Source organism: Microcebus murinus, chromosome 14, assembly GCF_040939455.1.
Source record: "Microcebus murinus isolate Inina chromosome 14, M.murinus_Inina_mat1.0, whole genome shotgun sequence".
Classification (NCBI taxonomy): domain Eukaryota; kingdom Metazoa; phylum Chordata; class Mammalia; order Primates; family Cheirogaleidae; genus Microcebus; species Microcebus murinus.
Genome location: NC_134117.1, coordinates 6,384,318 through 6,403,020, shown reverse-complemented (window position 1 = coordinate 6,403,020; position 18,703 = coordinate 6,384,318). Strand labels below are relative to the sequence as shown.

The 18,703-nt window shown below is 58.9% G+C and overlaps 1 protein-coding gene across 7 annotated transcripts in view; it reads right to left on the bottom strand.

The window, feature by feature from the left end:
- CTBP2 (C-terminal binding protein 2) overlaps positions 1 to 18,703 on the bottom strand; it is a 150,942-nt gene that overhangs the window by 8,484 nt on the left and 123,755 nt on the right. For all 7 annotated transcript variants that reach the window (XM_020280761.2, XM_020280762.2, XM_012781349.3 and 4 more), the window contains 2 exons: positions 4,198 to 4,352; positions 3,818 to 3,962 (listed from right to left, as the gene is read on the bottom strand). In XM_020280761.2, the coding sequence (XP_020136350.1) occupies positions 3,818 to 3,962; positions 4,198 to 4,352 (300 nt within the window). The remainder of the gene's footprint in view (positions 1 to 3,817; positions 3,963 to 4,197; positions 4,353 to 18,703) is intronic.

Genomic DNA, 18,703 nt, shown 5'->3' with positions numbered 1-18,703 from the left:
GGGGCCCCAAGAGCACAGACTCCTCAAAGTAGACCCTGCCCAGGACCGAAGCACCCAGGGGCAGGGGCAAAGGAGAATGGCTTTTCTTTTTTAGGATATTAAGAGTTTAATGCAAAAAATCATGTTATCATCAAATTAAAAAAAAACCCCTCCATCCCCAAAAGGACGATGCAAGGGCTGGAGTGGGATGGAACTGAATGAAGCCTGGATCTGGCCACACAGTTACCCTGTGGTCCCCGATTGGCACCTGCCCTGGCTGGAAGGACAGCAGACAGGATGCTCCTGCTCATCCGAGGAGCTTTGGGGCTGAGGGCAGCCCAGGGGTGAGCCCCCCGGCTCCTATGTGTGTGGCCAGGGCTGGGGCGCAGCAGAGGGGCCTCTGCAGGAACCGGCCCCCTGGGTGGGCGCCGGGCACAGAAGCCAGCCTGGGGCCTGCCGGGGAAGAAGTTCTGAGGAGGGGCCCAGGTCAAATGGCTTTCTCTGAACCCCAGGTTTGGGACCCCTAGGAAGCAGCCCCCCTCAAAGGGACACGCAAAGAGAAGGTGGAGTCCTGCTGCCTTGCAGGACTAGGGGTGGGGACAGAAAGCACAGGGCAGTGGTGGCTTCAGTGCATGGGAAACAGGACCTACCGTGCAGAGGAGCCCCCTCTAGCGGGGGGCGGGAGGGTATGTGTCACAAGGGCTCCCTGAGGTCCTTGAGTGACCCCTCAGCAGGACACGCAGCTCAGAGAGGGCAAAGCCACCATGAGCAGGTCACAGTCTGCCCACCCCACCTGTCTGACAAGGGCTCCTCTGGGCCACAGACCCCTGCAAGGATCCAAGTGTTTGATCGTGACCTAGGCTGACCGCCTTTCCCACGAGTGGAGGGCAGTCATCCTGCAAACGGGGCCCAGTTCATCTGAAACTCCGCACGGAATTCTGGGTTAGATCACGTGCCATGTGACTATTAAGAGAGCCTGGTGGGACGTTTAGGAAAATCCCGGGCAGTCAGGACGATTCTCATTCCTCTAAGGGCCGAGGGAAGGTCCGGCAGCAGGACGGGACCCCAGGGAGTCTGGCACAGAGACAGCCGCTGGCCAGGGTGCCGCTGCCCTGGCTCGGCCACCGTGAGCCCCTGCAGGTCCCTGTGTGATAATGGCACCGGATGGGGGTGGGTGCACAGAGGGAGACTGAGGCAGGATCTGCTCGGTCTTCACAGCAGAACTTGGACATTTAGCTTCTTGGCTTTGGTGCCCATTTGGAGAACCAGCGTGCACAGACCGGGAGGGAGCGAGGTGGGCACGGGAGCTGTGGAGACTGCTGGGGACCCAGAACCTTCCTGCCCCAGTGGCAGTGGTGCCTTTGCCAGGAAACTCCACAGCCCTTGTCACCTGCTGAAGTGAAAACCTTTCTCCACCACTATAGCCTATATATACCTCCTATATATACCTCCAAATGCCGGTAAGGTTCTCACGCCCATGGGCAGAGACTGCCGGGAGCCTCTGTCCCCACAAACTGGCCCCAAATGGCCGAGCTGTCTTTCCTTCCCTCAATCCCTTTGGAAGTGCCCCTGGGCTGGAAACTGGATGGACAAGTTGAAACAGCTTGAGGGCACTCCTGGACTACTGGCTCTGCACTTGGCTCCTAGATCTTGAGGCCCCCAGCAACTTCCCTCCCACCCCTGCTTCCTGGTTCCTGGGCAGGACAGGAGACAGGAGAACAGAGCCTCGCCCTGGCTTTTTCTGGGGACTGCCAGCTCTGAGTCTTGTGGTCACAGAGTGTGTCTCCTCCCGGGACACCGAGGGCCCTGTCTTCCCAGGGCCCTTTGAAAGGGCCCAGCAGATGTCTCCCAAGCAGCTCCCTTATCAGATGGGACCAGGACCAATGAAAATGCCACCACTCACACCTCACAGCCCTTCTATGGTTTTCAAAGCTACAGTTCCTGGAGGGGAGGGAGAGGTGGCTCACGCTTGTAATCCCAGCACCTTGGAAGGTCAAGGAGAAGGTGTTTGCTTGAGGCTAAGAGTTGAGTCCAGCCTGGGCAACATAGCAAGACCCCATCTCTAAAAAGAAAAAAAAAATTAGCTAAGTGCGGCAGCACATGCCTGTAGTCCCAGCCACTAGGGAGGCTGAACGAGGAGGATCGCTTGAGCCCAGGAGTTCAGGGCTGCAGTGAGCCTGGGCAAAAGAGTGAGACCTTATCTTAAAAAACAAAACCTCCAAAAAACCCTGCATTTCTCAGCCCCAGCTGTCTTCTGTGGGCCTCAGGACTCTGGGCATGCAACCTCCCACCTGCCTCTTCTCACCAGCCCCAGGAGTTTGAGGGCCTGGTTTCCTTCTGGCCCCTGCAGTCTGCCTGGGGCTCTTCTGCAACTGGAGAAATATAGTTTCACCCCTAGGACCTGCCGCCCCCCCCTCCCCCCCAAGCGGCTGACACCTGCTGAGGGCTGAGGGGCACACTCGGGGGAGGCGGGCAGGTGCCTGGAGGAAACGGCTTTGAGAACCCCTGGGCACATGCAATCAAGTTCTCCGCTGCTGTTCAAACTTGGGATTTCAGCTCTACTAAGAGCACAAAGGACATTTGTTTTCAAACAAAAATATCCTTGTTGGTGCCAGGGAAAAATGGAAAATTTCAGTTTATATTAAACCCACTTCTGAGGACTCACATCCCCCCGAGTTTCTTTGCTGCAACAAAGAGGTGCTCAGAGTGACACTGGGGTTGGGCACAGTGGAGGGTGAAGCTGCCACTGCCCCAGGCCCCGTGAGGAGCCTGGAATCCATTCGACTCTTTCTCCTGAGATGCTTCCGTGAGCGCGTGGACAGATGACCGAGTCGTGTCTTCCCCTCTGGGATTTGCCTATGAGGAGGCCCAACCCAGGTGGCCAGGTGCCCAGGGCCACCGACAGGCCGGCTGCCCGCCCTGCTCACTCCCCAGACTCACCTGCACCCGAGGGACTAACAACTGCAAGAAGCCCCCTGCCCTCCACGCAGAGCCCCAGGCTGGAACCGTGGAGAGAAAGCCAGAGCCCATTGGGGTCGCCTGGGCTGAGAACGTGGCAGGCGGAGTCTGCGGGCAGAACTGTCGGATGTCTGCAGTTTCAGGCTCAGACCTGGGCTTTGGCTGTGCGTGGGTCACACGGCCCAGCCTGTCGCTGGAGCACCGGGGCCCACTGGGGGAAACCCCAGGAAGGGCCATGCCAAGGCCCGCTGCTGCTCTACCCACTGGGCCTGGGTGCCTGGTCATTCTAAGGGATCCTGGGAAGCCTTGTGGGTTTGGGGAGCCTCAGTGCTCACGAGGCGGAGTACCGCCCCAGGCCAACGTGCAGGGTGGCTCAAACACAAAGCAAGTACAGTGACCTTCCTGGGCCTCCCCCAAGGTCCTAGATGCCAGGCTCCTTGTGCCTCTTGCAAACAGTACTCACGAGCCCACACCAGGTGGTGGGACAGGGAGGCCACCGGATCACGGCCACCTTCACTCCCCCACTTGTGGGTTCTCATGTTTCTTTTGAAACCTCTGGTATCAACATGGCTGGGCACCTGCTTTGGCCGGAACCGGGCCGGGTTCTGCTGCGGCCTCTCTGCCCAAGGACGAGGCCCAGGTTCGTGTGCGGACGGGAGCCCTTGGGAGGGGGCCCCTCCCAGGACTGGAGGAAACCCCAGAGCTACGCACCCGGCCGGGGCATGTGGCAGGTGGAGGCAGGGCTGACAGAGTCCTCCTCAGACCCCTCTGCAGCAGCCACCTGTCTGCAGCCAGACGTGGCTATAGCTCCGTGGTGCCCGCTCTGGCTCCTTCCCTCCCAAGCCCGCCTGGCAGGGCCCAGCGTGGGCCACACACTCACCGAGCTCGCCCGCAGCCTTGATGTCCACGTTGTCGTAGCCGCTGCCTATCCGCACGATCACCCTCAGGGCCTTGAACTTCTCCAGGTCCTCCCTGGTGAGGGTGATGGTGTGGTACATCATGGCGCCCACGGCCTCGTTTAACACCTGCGTCGGGCAGCAGAGCACAGGGTCAGTGCCCCCTCCGCACGGCCCATGGCGCCACCCAGGGTCACCCTGGGACCTGGAGCACAGGATTCCGGTGGGAAAACGACAAGCTGGAGATGCGGCCGTTTTGGGGGCCAGCTGGTGACTCCGGAGACCTGACTGGGGTAGGGGGTGGCCTAACGAGGGACCCCTACCCTCAAGGACAGAGTGCCCCCACTGGGCAGGGCGGGCCCACCTTCTCGTGGATCTCCTGAGTGGACTGGGCGTCGCAGAAGGCCACGGTGGCCAGGTCCTTCAGGATCGGCATCTCCACGGTGCAGTCGCGGCCGTCCAGCAGTGCCACCAGGGGGCGGGGGTGCAGGGGGCCGTTCATGATCTGGGGGCGGATACCTGTGCAGAGGGAGGGAGGGAGGGAGGGCACGGTGGGCAGGCGGCCTGCCACCCACCCTGGGGAGGGCCAGCACCTTGGTCATCGCTGCCGCAGGCAGGAGGCAGCAGAGCAGGGAGGAGCCCGGCCTCTGCCCGCAGCGGCTCCAGCGGGGCCACCGTGAGGGGCCCCCACCCGCCTAGTGCCGCCCCCTCTCCTGCCACCAGGCCACAGACCGTCGGCCACCAAGGCCAGAGTGGGCTGGCCCGCCCAGCACAGCACCGGGGCTCCTTGCTGTTCCACCGGCCTGCTCCAGCGCCAGCTGCTCCTCAAAACACACACGACAGGGGATCAGGAACTTCCTGCAGAACCTGCAGCAGACACCCGCACGCTCCCCGCCCCGCCCTGCGCCAGGAGAGGTATGGAGGCCAGTCTGGGGCAGAGAAGGCGAGCATGAGGCTGGCGGCCTGCGGGCCCAGGACACCGATTGTCTCAGAGGACTGCAGAGCCAGTGGCTGCCCAGACCAGTCCGAGCCACCTCGTTAGTTCTGACAGATGTCCTGGTGCTGTCCACAAGGTGAAAGGAGAGCAGCGGGGCCCCATGCTGCGGGTGGGGCAGGGAGGACCCCAGAAAGGGCCCACTGGGGCCCTCCTTGGACGGCACAGAATCTCCAGCGATTCTAATTGGACCAACACGGCAGCTTCTAGATGTTCAGCAGGGTGGGCAGTTGTGACGCCTTCACCTGCCCTCTGCCACACGGCCACGCCCCGCGGGCACCCGCCCCGTCAAGCCCGCCTGCAGCCCAGGAGGAGCCGTTCCTCCCGCAAAGCCGGAAGGGCCTGACAGTCTCAGAGTCAGAGAAGCAGCATTTTCTCCAACAAACACCGTCAAATCCATCACTGGGGCAGTCTCGACCATCTGCAAGCGGCCCCTCCTGACCACGTTCTCGGGCACCAAATCATCACGACCTCGCCATGACCCACACCTCGGACCACCACCCGGCTGCAGAGGGGACCACACCACCGGGGAGCCAGGCAGGGGCGACGTCAGCTTTCTCGTCAAATCACAAATCTTTGGCAGCAGGTTAAAAATCAAAACCAGACAGCTTCTGGGGCAGTTTGAGCTTTCAGATGTCCAGATACGCTCTGGCGGCGGCCTGAGCCCCTCCCCCGTGCCTGCGAGACTGTTCCGGCCAGCGCAGCAGCCCCGGCCGCAGGTGCCCCTGCCCCTGCTCTGCGGGCGACAGCCCTGGCCACCTGTCTCCCTCCTCTCAGAGCCGGCTTGTCCTCTCCTCTGACGGCCACTGGCCGGGAAGGTGGGAGGTTCCCAGGGCCGGGACCCCTGCGCAGGCCAAATTCAGGTCTGTGGCCGCCACCTTCAGCCCCCAAAACTTAAAGGGCTCTTGGCAGTCCCTGAAGTGGCCACCTGGTGGGGCCAGCCGGGGCCGCAGACACACGGGGGCCTCATCCCGTGAGCCCCAGGCCGGGGTGAGCAGCAGGATTGTGCCCACACCAGGACAGCGTGCGCACTCGCTGCGGGGGGACGGCCCAGGAGCCCACCCTGCTGCACCGCGGATGCCGCTCCCACCCACAGCTGCCCCGGCTCGGGACAGCTGGCTCTTTCAACAGAGCACAGACGAGGCTTTTGTCCCGGCCTCAGGACAGGCTGGGGGAGCTGGGGGCGTGGACCCCTCGGTGGGCCCAGAGCTGTGCCGGACTCTGTTCCAGCCCAGGCGGGGACTGGAAGGAGCCACGGTCCCTCCCTGCCTGTGACAGCGGCCGAGGCCCCGATGCTCAGACCCAACAGCCATAGCAGGTCCCCAGCTGCTCCGGCAGCTCCCCCGGGACCCAGATCCCCAAAGCAGGGTGACCAAGTGAGCCCAAACCCCACCAGCGGGCGAGGGGGTGCGGGGCTGCTGTGTGCTGGAGGCTGGCCGGCCCTCTGCTCACGCTCCTCTTGGCCTAGCCAGCAGCTCGTTCCCACGAGGCGGGCACTGTCGGCCTGGGAGAGGGTCCCCAAGGGCCAAGGGTGACGCCTTCAGGCAGGCCCCGCGGAGAGTCCCCTCCACCTGACCCTGCAGAGAGGCAAGGGAGGAAGCAGAGATTGTGTATGGGAAGCTGTGTACCCCTCAATTCACCCTCAAGATATGCTACAGCACCTGCCATCCCTGTCAACAGATGAGGAAACTGAGGCACAGAGCTGCCTCCTTGGCTCTTCCTTCCTTTATGCTGAGGAAACAGTGAAGCAGCCAAACCTCAACAGACTCCTCCGACACCCTCCCTGGGTCGGGGGACAGGCTGGCAGCTCTGAAGGCATGGGCCAGACTCGCAGACGGAGGAACACCCGGACTTGACTTTCAGGGGTGCAGGGAGGACGGCTATAAACAGAGAGCATAATCATGGTAAGAAAATTACAAAGGAACCGCTCAGGAAAAGGACACTGGACACAAGGTGGGAATCTTAGAGCCACCAGGTGTATCTGGAGAGGCCACGAGGCCATCGTCACAAGATGTCCATACACAGCCCCCGTGCGTGGATCCGTTACCCGGGTAACAGCCTCCAGGTTGCCTGGCGATTGGCTCCCTCCCCGACTTAGGCTGCTTTTCTGTCCAGGGAAACTAACCCCAGCCCTTGCCCTCCCCCTTTGGGCTGGGCACGCAGAATGCAGCTAGGGCCGGTCCAAGACACCCGGCTACCTAGCCACGCGGCCTGTGGCTCCTCCTGGCTGCAAGTCCTTTATGCCGAGGCAAGGAAGGGCCCTCTCGTGCTGCCAGGAGGTCCACGTGCTGGGCAAGGAAGCTGTGTGGAGATGGCTGGGTGGGGGCGAGATTCTCGGGCGTCCCGCGTTGAGGTATGAACCCAGCGTGGGGCCACAGGGGTCACCAGCACTGAGGATGGGGGAAAGCTTAGCTGGAACACTGCCAAGGTTTGCTTCTAGAAAGAAGGGACCATCTTACATTACATTTTTAATATATTAGGATGTAATACACTAGGATGTGACACATTAGGATATAATATACTAGGCTGTAATAAACTATGAATGTAATACATTAGGATGTAATGTACTAGGCTGTAATACATTAGGATGTAGTATACTAGGATGTACCACATTAAGATGTAGTATACTAGGATGTACCACATTAAGATGTAGTATACTAGGATGTACCACATTAAGATGTAGTATACTAGGATGTACCACATTAGGATGTAATATCCTAGGATGTAATACACTAGGATGTAATGTACTAGGATGTAATACACTCGGATCTAGTACACTGGGATATAATATACTAGGATGTAATACACTATGAAGTAACATATTAGGATATAGTATACTAGGATGTAATACATTATGATGCCACATCACAGAATAAGACTCATATACATTAAGATGGACCATGACCCCTTAAGGGACCATGGGAAACGCTATGAACTCAGGGCTGGCCCCCAGGCCTGGGCATATGGGGGGTAGGGGTGTGTGTTGGTCTCTGTCCTCTATAGTCGGGAATTTCCGAGAAGAAAGCTCCCAAGGTACAATGTTCAAAAGAAGTGGGGTTGATGATAAAAAGCTCTGGCTCCCAAGCACTGGACACTGCTAAAGGCTTTTCTGCGCACACAAACCCCAAGACTGACAAGACCTCCACTATGCTGCTGCCATTCCCACCCCGAGGTCCAGGAGTTGGAGCCTAAGGTGGCCGCATATGACAGCGTGCCACCTTGAGAGCTCCCCGCCGTCCCCACCCGCCTCACTGACACGGGTCCTCGAATCCTCTGCTCGCCACCCATTATCCCTCCTCTCTACGTCCCCCCACCACGAACTCGCCCCGTCTGCTTCAGGACAAGTGCGTGGCAGCTGGCCATGCCATGGCCACGCCGTCAGCGCCTCACTGCTGAAAGCCCGCCTGGCATTAGCTCTGCCGGCTCCCCTGGCTTCCACTGGGGCTGGTGTTGGGTCCGCCCTCCACGAGGGGGCCACGCACCGCACCTGCTCAAGGCCAGGGCCAACGTCCAGCCTGGGCCTGGTACTGCTCAGAGTTGCAGCTGCAATAAATAACTGTGAAATTAGAGACCTTCCGTGGGAAACTAAGACGACAGGAGGCCCCCACGCTGGGGTTTGTTAGCAGTAACCAGTCGTCTTGGAACACCGCGTCCGGGGCCTCACGGATCCACGCACCTCCAGGGAGGACGGAGCTTTCTGGACACCCAGCTTTGATGCGATGCCACCAGCGCTGGAAAACAGCACCGGATGCAATCTGGGGAGCTGCTCAGGACCCCACAGGGCAAACGGGACGCACTGCCCTTAGCAGAGTCACCGAGAAGGAACCAGATCGATCCTGCTGCATAAAGCTGCCCTGCAGGGTATCTGAGACCCACTGTCCACTCCTCCTGGACACTGTGAGTGAAGTTGACATTCTCCCAACAGAACTAGCCATTGAAAAAAAAAAAGATCTGAATTTGTTTCTGTTGCCTGCAGCTCAAGAACCAAACTGCCCCTTAGGCAGGATTTTGTTGCTTTCAGGACTTCAGGATTCACCCCAAAGCAAAGCAGCCGCAACGATCTCTTCTGACACAGTAGGCAAGGCTGGCTCTGGCCTCTTTTTACAATTGGCTAGATTTTATGAAAGTATCCAGACACCGCAGCAGCCTCCAGATACCAGTGCTTGGGTGGGTCAGGAGCTCGGGGTGACAGTCACATGTACAGACAGCTCCTCTGGTCACCCCATTCCTGACAGAAGCTGGCTGCATACCCCAGGAAGAGAGAGCCCACAGCTGGTGCTCTTGGGCTGGGACCACCCCGGGAGGAAGCACTCACTGCTGTGGACACACTGGCCTTGCAGGTGAGACAGGGGAGCTCTGTGGGCTGCAGGCAGTTGCTGGGATTCTCCAGGTGATGTCACTAGTTGTCCCGAGGAGATAGACACCCCAACCCTAGAGGTCAGGGTGGAGCAAGAGGGGCCCATCAGGCCTGCACCTGAGGCCCCTCCAGCCTGGACGCCTCTCCCACCTCCGAGACAGCCCCGCTTATGCCCCGCAGACCTCGGCACCCTTAGGGACACTTCGCCTTCCATGCAGCAGCTTCCCGACTCAACAGCCACTCCTTGCATCCAGCCTGGCTCCTGGCTCGGCGGCCACCATTTCTAGAAGGCCAGGCAGAGCAAAGGCCCTCCTTCCGCGTAAGGGTGCATGTCTCAGAGGCTTGGTCCACAAACGCAACTGAGCGTCACGCTGGGCCAAGCTGGGGCCACACATGACAGTGGGACACAAATGAGACCCCAACATTCAGCATTCAACCTGCACAGGTGGCTGCGTGGAGGGGTCCCCCCCGCCCCCCAGCACAGGGGCTGTGGAACTCCGTGGGGAAGGAGGTCGGCGGCGGCTTTGTGTTGTCAAGGTAAGAGACGCCTCCCTTGCTTTGCAAACACGTTTAACCCCGTTACAGGAACTGTTCTCAGCCGTCAGACGTGGGATCTAAATGACAACAAACGCTCTGCAGTTGGCCGATCCGGAAAGTGAGCAAAGCCCCAGGGACCGGCCCCTGTGCCGCAAGGGAGCACCTGGGAGGGTGCCCCCAGCTGCAGGGAGGGGTACAGGAGCAGACGCTGAACCGTGGTTCTGGGAGCAGCTTCCATGGAAGTGATTCGGAATAAAGCTAAGTTGCTAAGTGTGACACTATTTTAAGGTTTCAAAAAAAAAAAAAAAAAATGCAACTGCCATTGGGAATCTTGGCTCTGTTTCTACCCTGTCACCCGCCTTTCCATTTGGCAAATGTGCTTTCCTGGGTGTTTCTGGGCGGCTCTCCCAGAGCTGCACCCACCTCCCCGCCCAGCTTCGAGGAGGGGGAAGTGACCAGCAGCCCCTTCCCTGTCAAGCCTCTGGGGCGCTCGTTCGGTTTTGAGACCTCACTCATGTATAGGTGTGTGCTCCCCAGAGCGGAGAACCCAATTCTTCTCAGCTTCCCTCTCCTTTCCAGTGTTTACCTGACACCCCTGATGGTTTTCCCTCTTCCTACCTCACAACGCAAACACACAACCACTTTTCTATTTCTGCACGCAGGGCAGACATCACCAATGGATCCTAGAACTCTTTCTCAAGCCAGGACTGGGGGCCTCAGAGTCCTTGCTGGCCCCGGTGCTCCAGAGAGCCACCCTGCGAGGCTAGCTGAAATCTTCCTGCCATGGCTGCCGGAGCCCGAGCCCCCGCTGTAACGGACACAGGGGCACGAAGGTCATCATCCACACATTACAGAACAGTGTGAGGGCAGACAGGCAGGGACACCCAGGGGAAGGAAGCAAATGCCCACAAACCCAGGGGCAGGCCACAGCGAGCAGCTGCTTGGGGACCAGCTGTGGCAGGGGTGGGGGCCTGTGACCAGGGGCCCCCCGTTCCACTCTGCTGGGCAGGAGGGAGGGGAAGAGTGGGGCAGGGCTCTGCGGTGGGCGTCTTGGTTTGTGCCCGCCCCCTTCACAGCCCAGAGCCTCTGACTCATGGACACCCACCTCCCTGCCATCTGAGCCCCCCCAGTGTCACTCCGCCACTCCCCCCGCCCAGAGGTGGAATCTGCTTCCCCCACTGGCAAGGCCAGGAAGTGGGCCGGCCTTGCAATCGGCACTGACCAAGGACACCTGGCGACTAAGTGATGCCGCGTCACACGGGAGGCCGGGCCTTGCTGCGACCTGAGACCACCGTGGGATGAAGGACCATGGGTGAGAGGCCACATCTGTGGCTGAGGCCACCTCAGACTGTCCAGCTGCAGCCAAGGCCAAAGCTGCCGGCAAGTCCCTAATTTCAGAGTGGTTTGCTGTGCAGCGAAGCTGACAGATGCTCCCAGCAAGGGCATCAGCGTCCCCGAGGAAGGAGGATGCGTCTTCCTGAGAGGCCCCCGAGGAGCCTGGCAGACCCAGGCTTAATTTTCCCACCACACTTCCCAGGCCAAGTGTCTACAAAAGCAGAATGAGGCCCTCCCTCCTTTTGAGCCACCCAGGCAGCCACCAAGGCTGAGATCGGAGAGGGAAGCAGCCCCCTGCTTGAGTGAACCGTTTTCCTCCGGGTCCCAAAACCCAGAGGGAAAGTGAGTCCTTAACAGTCTCGCCATGCGGCAGGCCAGGGGCCAGGAGTGGCGCCCGCGGCCCCGGCGTGGCCAGGAAGGGACGTTCCCAAGTACAACAGCTGGTTGGGTGTCCCCTCCCTTCTCCTTTTCCTCTGTAACTTTTTCTTAAAATCTAGTGACAAAGCGTTCCAGGTTCAAAGCCCAGTTTATAGGAAAACACTAGAACCCATCACAAAGTCATATTCATTCCTTCATATAAAAAGCATCCAACACAGAAATACCCCATGGGGAAATCTGTTAGGTGGAGAGGTCATCAGCTTTAAGCACTTCGGAGGGAGGGGGAACGGACTGCCCTGCACCGGGCGGTTGGTGACAACACTCAGCTCTCCGGGCAGAGCCGCCTTCAGCCAAGACAGACTAGCACTTCCCCGCAGACTTGGCAGCCCTTGAGAAGGGCCAGCCTGGGAGACAGTCTCCAGACAGCAGCCAACGCCACCCGGCCAAGCTCCCAAACTGCAAATGGAGCTTAGCAACCCCGATTAGGATGAGGCCCTGGTGAAATTTAATAAAAATTAGAAGCCGAGATGCAGGAGGCTGTCACCAGGCAGCTGAGAGTGGGAAGCGACAGGCTGGGGGTGAGAGGTTAACTTGCCAGAAGGCAAGTTGCAAACCAGAGCTGCTGCCGCTGCTTCGGCTACGCAGCCAAGGGCAGAAGCAGGTCACCTCGGATCTCTCGGAAAAAGCTTGAGCAAAGGGCTCACCTCATGCACAATGTGAATCTTCTAAGTGATCTGTTTCCCTTTTTTCTTTGGTTGCCAGGAAGCCCAGAGTGGAATTCCACCTGCACACCTGTGCACTGCAGGGGATGCTCTCTGTGTTCAGGTCTCTTCACACACCTTTACCTTCTCCTGCACTTATTTCTCCACCTGCTCCATTTTACCCTTGTGTGTTACAGCCATTCCTGGTAGCAAGGCTCAAATCCTCTTAGGGCCAAAGAGCATTTTACATTCGATTAATCACACATAAGAACACTGTACGCTCTTCACTGGAGTTAATTCTTCAGCTCTCCCAGAGGCAGCACGAGCCAAAGGAGCTTCGCTCTGCAGTCGGGACAGCTTGGATGTGACCTTAAGGGCACCAGCTGGGGACAGGCAAGCACCTGGTTGGTCCCCATGTTGTGCGCTTGGCCTTGCACAAAGTTCCTAGCGTGATATGATCTTCAGAGCTCTCTGGGGGGCAGGTGTGGACCATCACCCCAATGCCACTCATGGGAGGTGAGCCTCGGAGCACTCCAGACTCCCGCCCTGGAGGTCAAGCTGCATCAAACTGGTTCCTTCTGCTTGGCTTCCAGCTCAGGCTGGCGTCTCCTTCCACAACTTCCCCTTGCTGTCCTAAGACACTGTGCTGGTGGCTCATCGTGGCGCGGCCACCAAACACAGGTTCGGAGTCAGACAGGCTGGCTTCAACTCCCAACCCCGCTGTGTGACCCAGGGTGGGGGGGGACTAACCTCTCTGAGCCTCCGCTTATTCATCTTAAAAGGGAAAATGCCCAGAGGCTCCCCGGGAATTCAGAAGGACAGTAGTCCCCTGCTCCACACAGCAGCCACTACCGTTACAGCTGGGCTCGGTCAGGGCCTTAGATTCTCGAGGTTGGTTCCACCCACCCTAGCACAGAGACAAGAGTTAGGTACATCACGGGCCCCCTGGGGCCAGGAGCCACCATCGCAAGGACGCACTGCCCACCGGCCTCGCCGGCACCTCACACACCTGCGTCTGGAAACCAGGAGCCGGAGTCCTGCCCGCGCCCTGCGGCGGCGCACAGCCCAGAGCGCTGCTTGTTCGGTGCAAACCCAGCACCAGAGGATTCTGTCTCACGCAGCTCGTCCGTGCTCCGCATCTGCAGCCCCTTCTAGGCTGAGACCCTGCAAGGCTCTCGGGAGCAACCTGTTCCGAGAGCCGCCCACCCGCGCTCGGTGGGGACGGGAGCTTGCAGGTTTCCTTGTATGCTCTCCGAACAGTTCGGCAGAAGCTGTCACCCGCACGCGCTGCCGTGTGGCCGTGTCCACTGCAGTGCGCCTGCCTGCACTTCGGCGGCGAGGGAGTGAGGGAGAGCGAACACAGTCTTGGCTTTTTTTCCCCTTTATGTAAAAAACACAAGAAGGCCCTCCGCACACGCCAGCCTCAGAGGGGAACACGCCCAGCAACAAGTTCAATTACATTAGTTTCTGTATCGCTAACATGGGCTAATTAGTTATGGATTACAAGTGTTATTTCTCTTGCATAAACTTACAAAAAAAAATTTCTCATGTGTCAGCAAGGAATCTGTGAAAAAGCTTGTTGCCTCGTGCGCTCTTGGGGAAAATAAATGGGCTGCAAACACCTGAAACGCTTTCCGGCTAATACACGCCGGCTTTCCCACGCGCAGGCAGGGCCGGGTGAGCAGAGTGGCGGGTGGCGGGGTGGACCCGGAGCCCAGCCTCGCGCCGCACGCAGGACTCAACTCAAAACCGGATCAGAACCTCAACGTTAGAGCTGACACTGTAAACCGCTTAGAGGAAAACATCCGAGTAAATCTTCACGACCTGGGACTGAACAACGGTCTCTTAGATGCGTCACCACTAGCACAAGCCACTGAATCCCGTGAATAACACTTCAACGTTAAAACTTCCACGGTTCAAGGAAACGACCTAAAAAGTGAAGAGACGACCACAGAATGGGAAAAGCACGTACACCTCGTGTACCCGACACAGAACTCCATCGAGGACTTCCCAGGCCTGACGCCCCACGGAAGCGCCCCGGGCCCTGGGCGGAGGGAGGTGACGGGAATGTGAGCCCCACGTGGGCACCGGACACACCAGGAAGCAGAGGTGACACCCAGTGGTGCAGGGGCCTGCTGGGGTCGTCCTCTGACAGCCAGATGGGCGTGCCACGACTCTCCCAGGACACTCTGACCACCCTTGGATGGCTCTCAGAAAGACTTCAGAGAGGCAACCACCCTGCAGGAGTTTGGAGGTGGGGAAAGCACGACATGAAACTCTGGTTCAGAAACAAAGCCGCTGTTCCCGAAGGCAGAGACTTCGGATGAGAGCCCACTGCTCTCCGTGGAGCTGCGCGAAGAGACGAGGGGGTGCAGCCAACCTGGGCCCGCCAACTGGTGCCCGAGGGGACACACAAAGCAGGGTCTGGTGACAGGACGGTGGTGGAGCCGGCAGTCCCGCTGGCATCTCCCCCAGTGGGAACACGGGGCCAGTCCTTTAAGCCGACCAGCAGGACACAGCCTCACGGGCCACCCGCTCCGTGACACGCCCCACGTGAGGCAGGAGGCTGCTGGACTCGAGGGACCACACCCATACCTGATCACTGACACATGTCGCCGCGGAGGGGGTCTGAGCCATCAAGGGGGTCGCGCCATGTGCGAGTCGGGTTTATAAAAACTCCCTGACACCCACTTTTGGGAATAACCCATTAAGCTGTAACAAGATTAGGGCCTGCTGAGTGGCCCGAGCCCACCCGAGGACCTGGGTGGGGCCTACCGCGGCTGCCCAGCCACTGTCCGGCTGTCCTGGCAGGGCTCACAGGCGGCCGCTGCAAGGGGTGCAGTGCTGGGGACAAGTCCGGCCTCTGAGGCCCCGGGAGACTCCAGCGGCCTCCTGGGCTGCCTCCTGGCCCGAGAAGAGCCCAAGGGACGAAAGCACCATTTTCAAAGCAGGCCCGGCCAAGGCCACGCAGGTTCAAGGACCTCAATATCCCAGTGCATTCCCAAAAACCTATGGGGCAGGTTCAAGTCCTACCCTCGTTTGACAGGCATGGAAGTAGGAGCTCAGAGAACTGCACACACCTGCACGGACACACAGCAGGCGAAACGCCTCCGAGTCCTGTGCTGCGCTACCTTACGTTCCTGGCCAGGAATATTCCTGGGGTCCCACGGCCTTTCCAGAAGGCTGATAGGAAAAGTTGACAAATTCTGTCAGGCTCATGAAACAAGCCACAAGGTCAAGGGGTGGTGCCAGGTCCAGCCTCTGTCTGACTTTGGACTGATGTCAGGAAGACGCAAACACTTTATTTTAGGGCAGTATTGGGGAGAAGCGATCGTTCCTACTCTGTGAAAAAGGGCAGAGGTGACAGCAGGGATCTGGAATGACAAGATCAATCTGGCGAGGTCCCAACAAGAGGTAGGAATCGTGGCCGCACGTAGGAATCGTGAGTCCCGGGATAGTCCCCCCCCGGCGACTGCCAAGGGGGAGCCCTGAACTCAGAGAACCCGGGACGCGGAGCCACATTCAGACCCAGCCTGAATCGCCGCCGACCAAGCACAAAAGCCAAGCGGAGGCCGTAGCTCTGACCGCAGTCGGACATTCTAGGTGACTTGCTGGGGAAAGCTGAGCGGCCAGCACCCTGCAACTGTTCGGCTTCTCCTTGATTTGGAGGAGAGGTCCTAGCTCTGCTGGGCCGGAGGGCAGGAGAGAGCCCAGCCTATGTGGCCCCGGACCAGTCCCCTTCTTGCTCCTTGATGCTGGAATTTTTGGACCATGTAAGTATATGTCACTCTGCAAGAAAAGAGGTGACACAGGGAGTCTCAAAGCAGCAGCCAGGACCTTAACTGCCCTTGTGCATGACAGCTCACATCGCCCAGCCTCCGCGTGCCCCACCCCGGCTGGGCAGCGTCCTCTCCCTTGGCCCCGACCCCCGCACGCGTCCCTGCCAGTGCACACACGTGCTCCTCAGGGGTGCTCTTCCAGGCACCGCAGTGGCTGGCGGGCCCTGGTGCTCTGGGCCCCCCAGGGCCCAGGTGTGTCCCCATCCCAATCCTTGTTACACAGCACAGTAACTGTCCTTTTATGAATAACCCTTCCAAGCCCAGACAGGAGAGCACCTGAACTTGGGTCGTGCCCACCTGAGACCCCCAAACATTTGGCCACGGGCCTGGCCCATGGCAGGGGACTGGTCAGCGCTGAAGGAAGGAGTGAACACGGAACAAGCCCCCAGGCTCACGCCGTGCCTGCCAGGTGCAGCCCAGCAGGTTTCTCCGCTTCCCTTGTGACTCCCTTCCTCTTCGGGCAGATGGAAGGAGGCTCACGCAGGAAGGCCTGGGGCCATCACTCGGGGCCACGGGCCCAGACCCCACACCTCAGGCTGGCTCTAGTTGGCTCTGGGGGTCTTTGGGGGCTCAGAGGCCATCTCCAGCCTCCCTCCAGTCTGACGGTTTTAGGGTCAGGACCCCAAAGACCCGTGAGTCCTCCGTCCTCAGCACAGATCTGTGTGTGCAGAGGGGACCTCAGAGGGTGCCAAGGACACTTGGGGACTCGCTGTGCTGCCTGTGGGCCGGAAGGGAGAGCGATCCTCTATTCCGGCTCTGCCCAGACCGGGTGTTCGTATCTATAGTTGTCGGGAACTGTGCCACGTCCAACAGAAGCCAAGTAAGCGGCCAACAGATAACTGCCACAGCCACCAAGCCCCACCCCCATCCCGAGGAGTCCTCGGGCAGAGACCTGGCAGCTAGATACGTGTGGGTCGCGTACGTGCCTCATTAATCCAGTCGCATCAGGAAAAACGGCTGGAAGGAAACGGAGAAGGCTCAGGAGGAGAGAGCAGGGGACTGCATTCCTCGTGCCTGCAGCCCCGAGTGAGCGCTGGGCCTGCTCCTTGGCCGCGGGCTCCGTGCCTGGCTGTGTTTGGGGAGACAAAGACTGAAGATGGCCGCAGCGCTGTCTGCCTGCTGCTCCCGGCCGCACGCGGTGCGGGGAGGGCTCAGGCGACAGCAGGTCGCCCGAGGGAGGCTGGCGCACAGCCACCGCTGGGAGGCTCTGCGGCTCCTGCAGCATCATCACTCGCCCTGCGGCCCGCCCTGCCTGCCTCACCTTGTGCCCCGGAACTGCCCGGGCAGCTGGCTGCACCGGACTCGCTCACAGAACTAACCGAGACGAGACAGGCAGTTCGTGGACCAAAAAAAGCAAACAGGCTAAAATATCCAAAGCACATGGCTATAAAACTAGACACTTAAACAAAAAAACCCGAGGCAACCCCACTGTGAACGCTCCAGCATCCTCTCTCCGCGGCGGGAGAGGAGAGTCACCCCTCCGGGCAGGCCCTGTCCTTCCAGATCGGGTGGAAACTCTCGAGTCAGGCGAAACCAAAACGAAGATTTCTTCACGCCGGCCGTGCCACAAACGAGCGAGGCGGCTGCATGTCCAGCTGGCCGTCTCCTGCTCAGAGGCGAGACGGGACTGCCCAGCCCAGCCCAGCCTCAGGTTTCTGGTGGTTTCCTCTATCTCGTTTCCCTCTGGCTCAAACACATCCGAATCTGGCAGTTGAGTCTATGAAACCTGCCACCCAAAATGCCGTTTACGCAGCTCAAGAGCTGCTGGGGAAAAGCCCAGCCCCGGCGGAAGGGTGGAGGGGACACTGCCCCACGCAAAGTGGGGTCAGCAATGGCCGTGCACGCTGCGGCTACGGCACAGATCTCTGACACAGAAATTCAGCTGCCGGCTGGCTTCCGACTGCAGGCTTCCCTAGGCACTGGCCGGCTGCCACGCAAACGAAATGAAAATCAGTATCCCTGGGCCTGCACAACAGCGTGCGAACGATCGTACTCCCAGCAACTTATATAAAACCCCTCGCTCCACACCCCAACAGCGGATGTTTTTGTTAGAAGGCAGTGTAAAATAAACAGAAATTTAAAACAAGAAAATAAGGCGATTTTGCAGGTTCCCTCCTTCGGCAAAACCTTTCCACGACTTCAACGAGGAGATAATCTTCCTGTGATTATGACCAAACCCTCCTGTTACTTAGCAACACATAATTAAGGAATATGTTTTCAGATCCGCTTTGCAAGCCTGGCCATTATCAGATGAAATTACTGGAGCAACAAATGTCATCGCCATGCAAATTAGTTGGTTGCAACGACAGAATGTTCGACTGTGAGAGAGCAGGCACGGGCCCTCGGAAAAATTATCTGACTTCCCTCCTGCCGCACGCTGATTTTAAAAAGTCAGATAAACGATACGATCAGATTTAAAAAAAAAAAAGTCCAGGAGACAAAACCAGAATTTATAGCAAGGAGAAAAACAAAATAAAAAAAAAACCCAGAAAAATGCAGCCACTCAGTCTCCCTTTGGAAATAAAAAGTAAAATGCCTGGAGGGGAAGTCGTGAGGCGGCACTAGACGCCAGTGTCACCTTGCTGCTCTGTCACAGATGCTCGCGGTGGCGTCTGAGGGGTCTCGAGAGCTGGCCCCTAAGTCTCCACGCACCGCTGCTTCCCGGGTATGTCACAAAAAGGCATCTCTCATTTTTTTGCCCCTAGAATGATAGTTATTTAAGAAAAAAA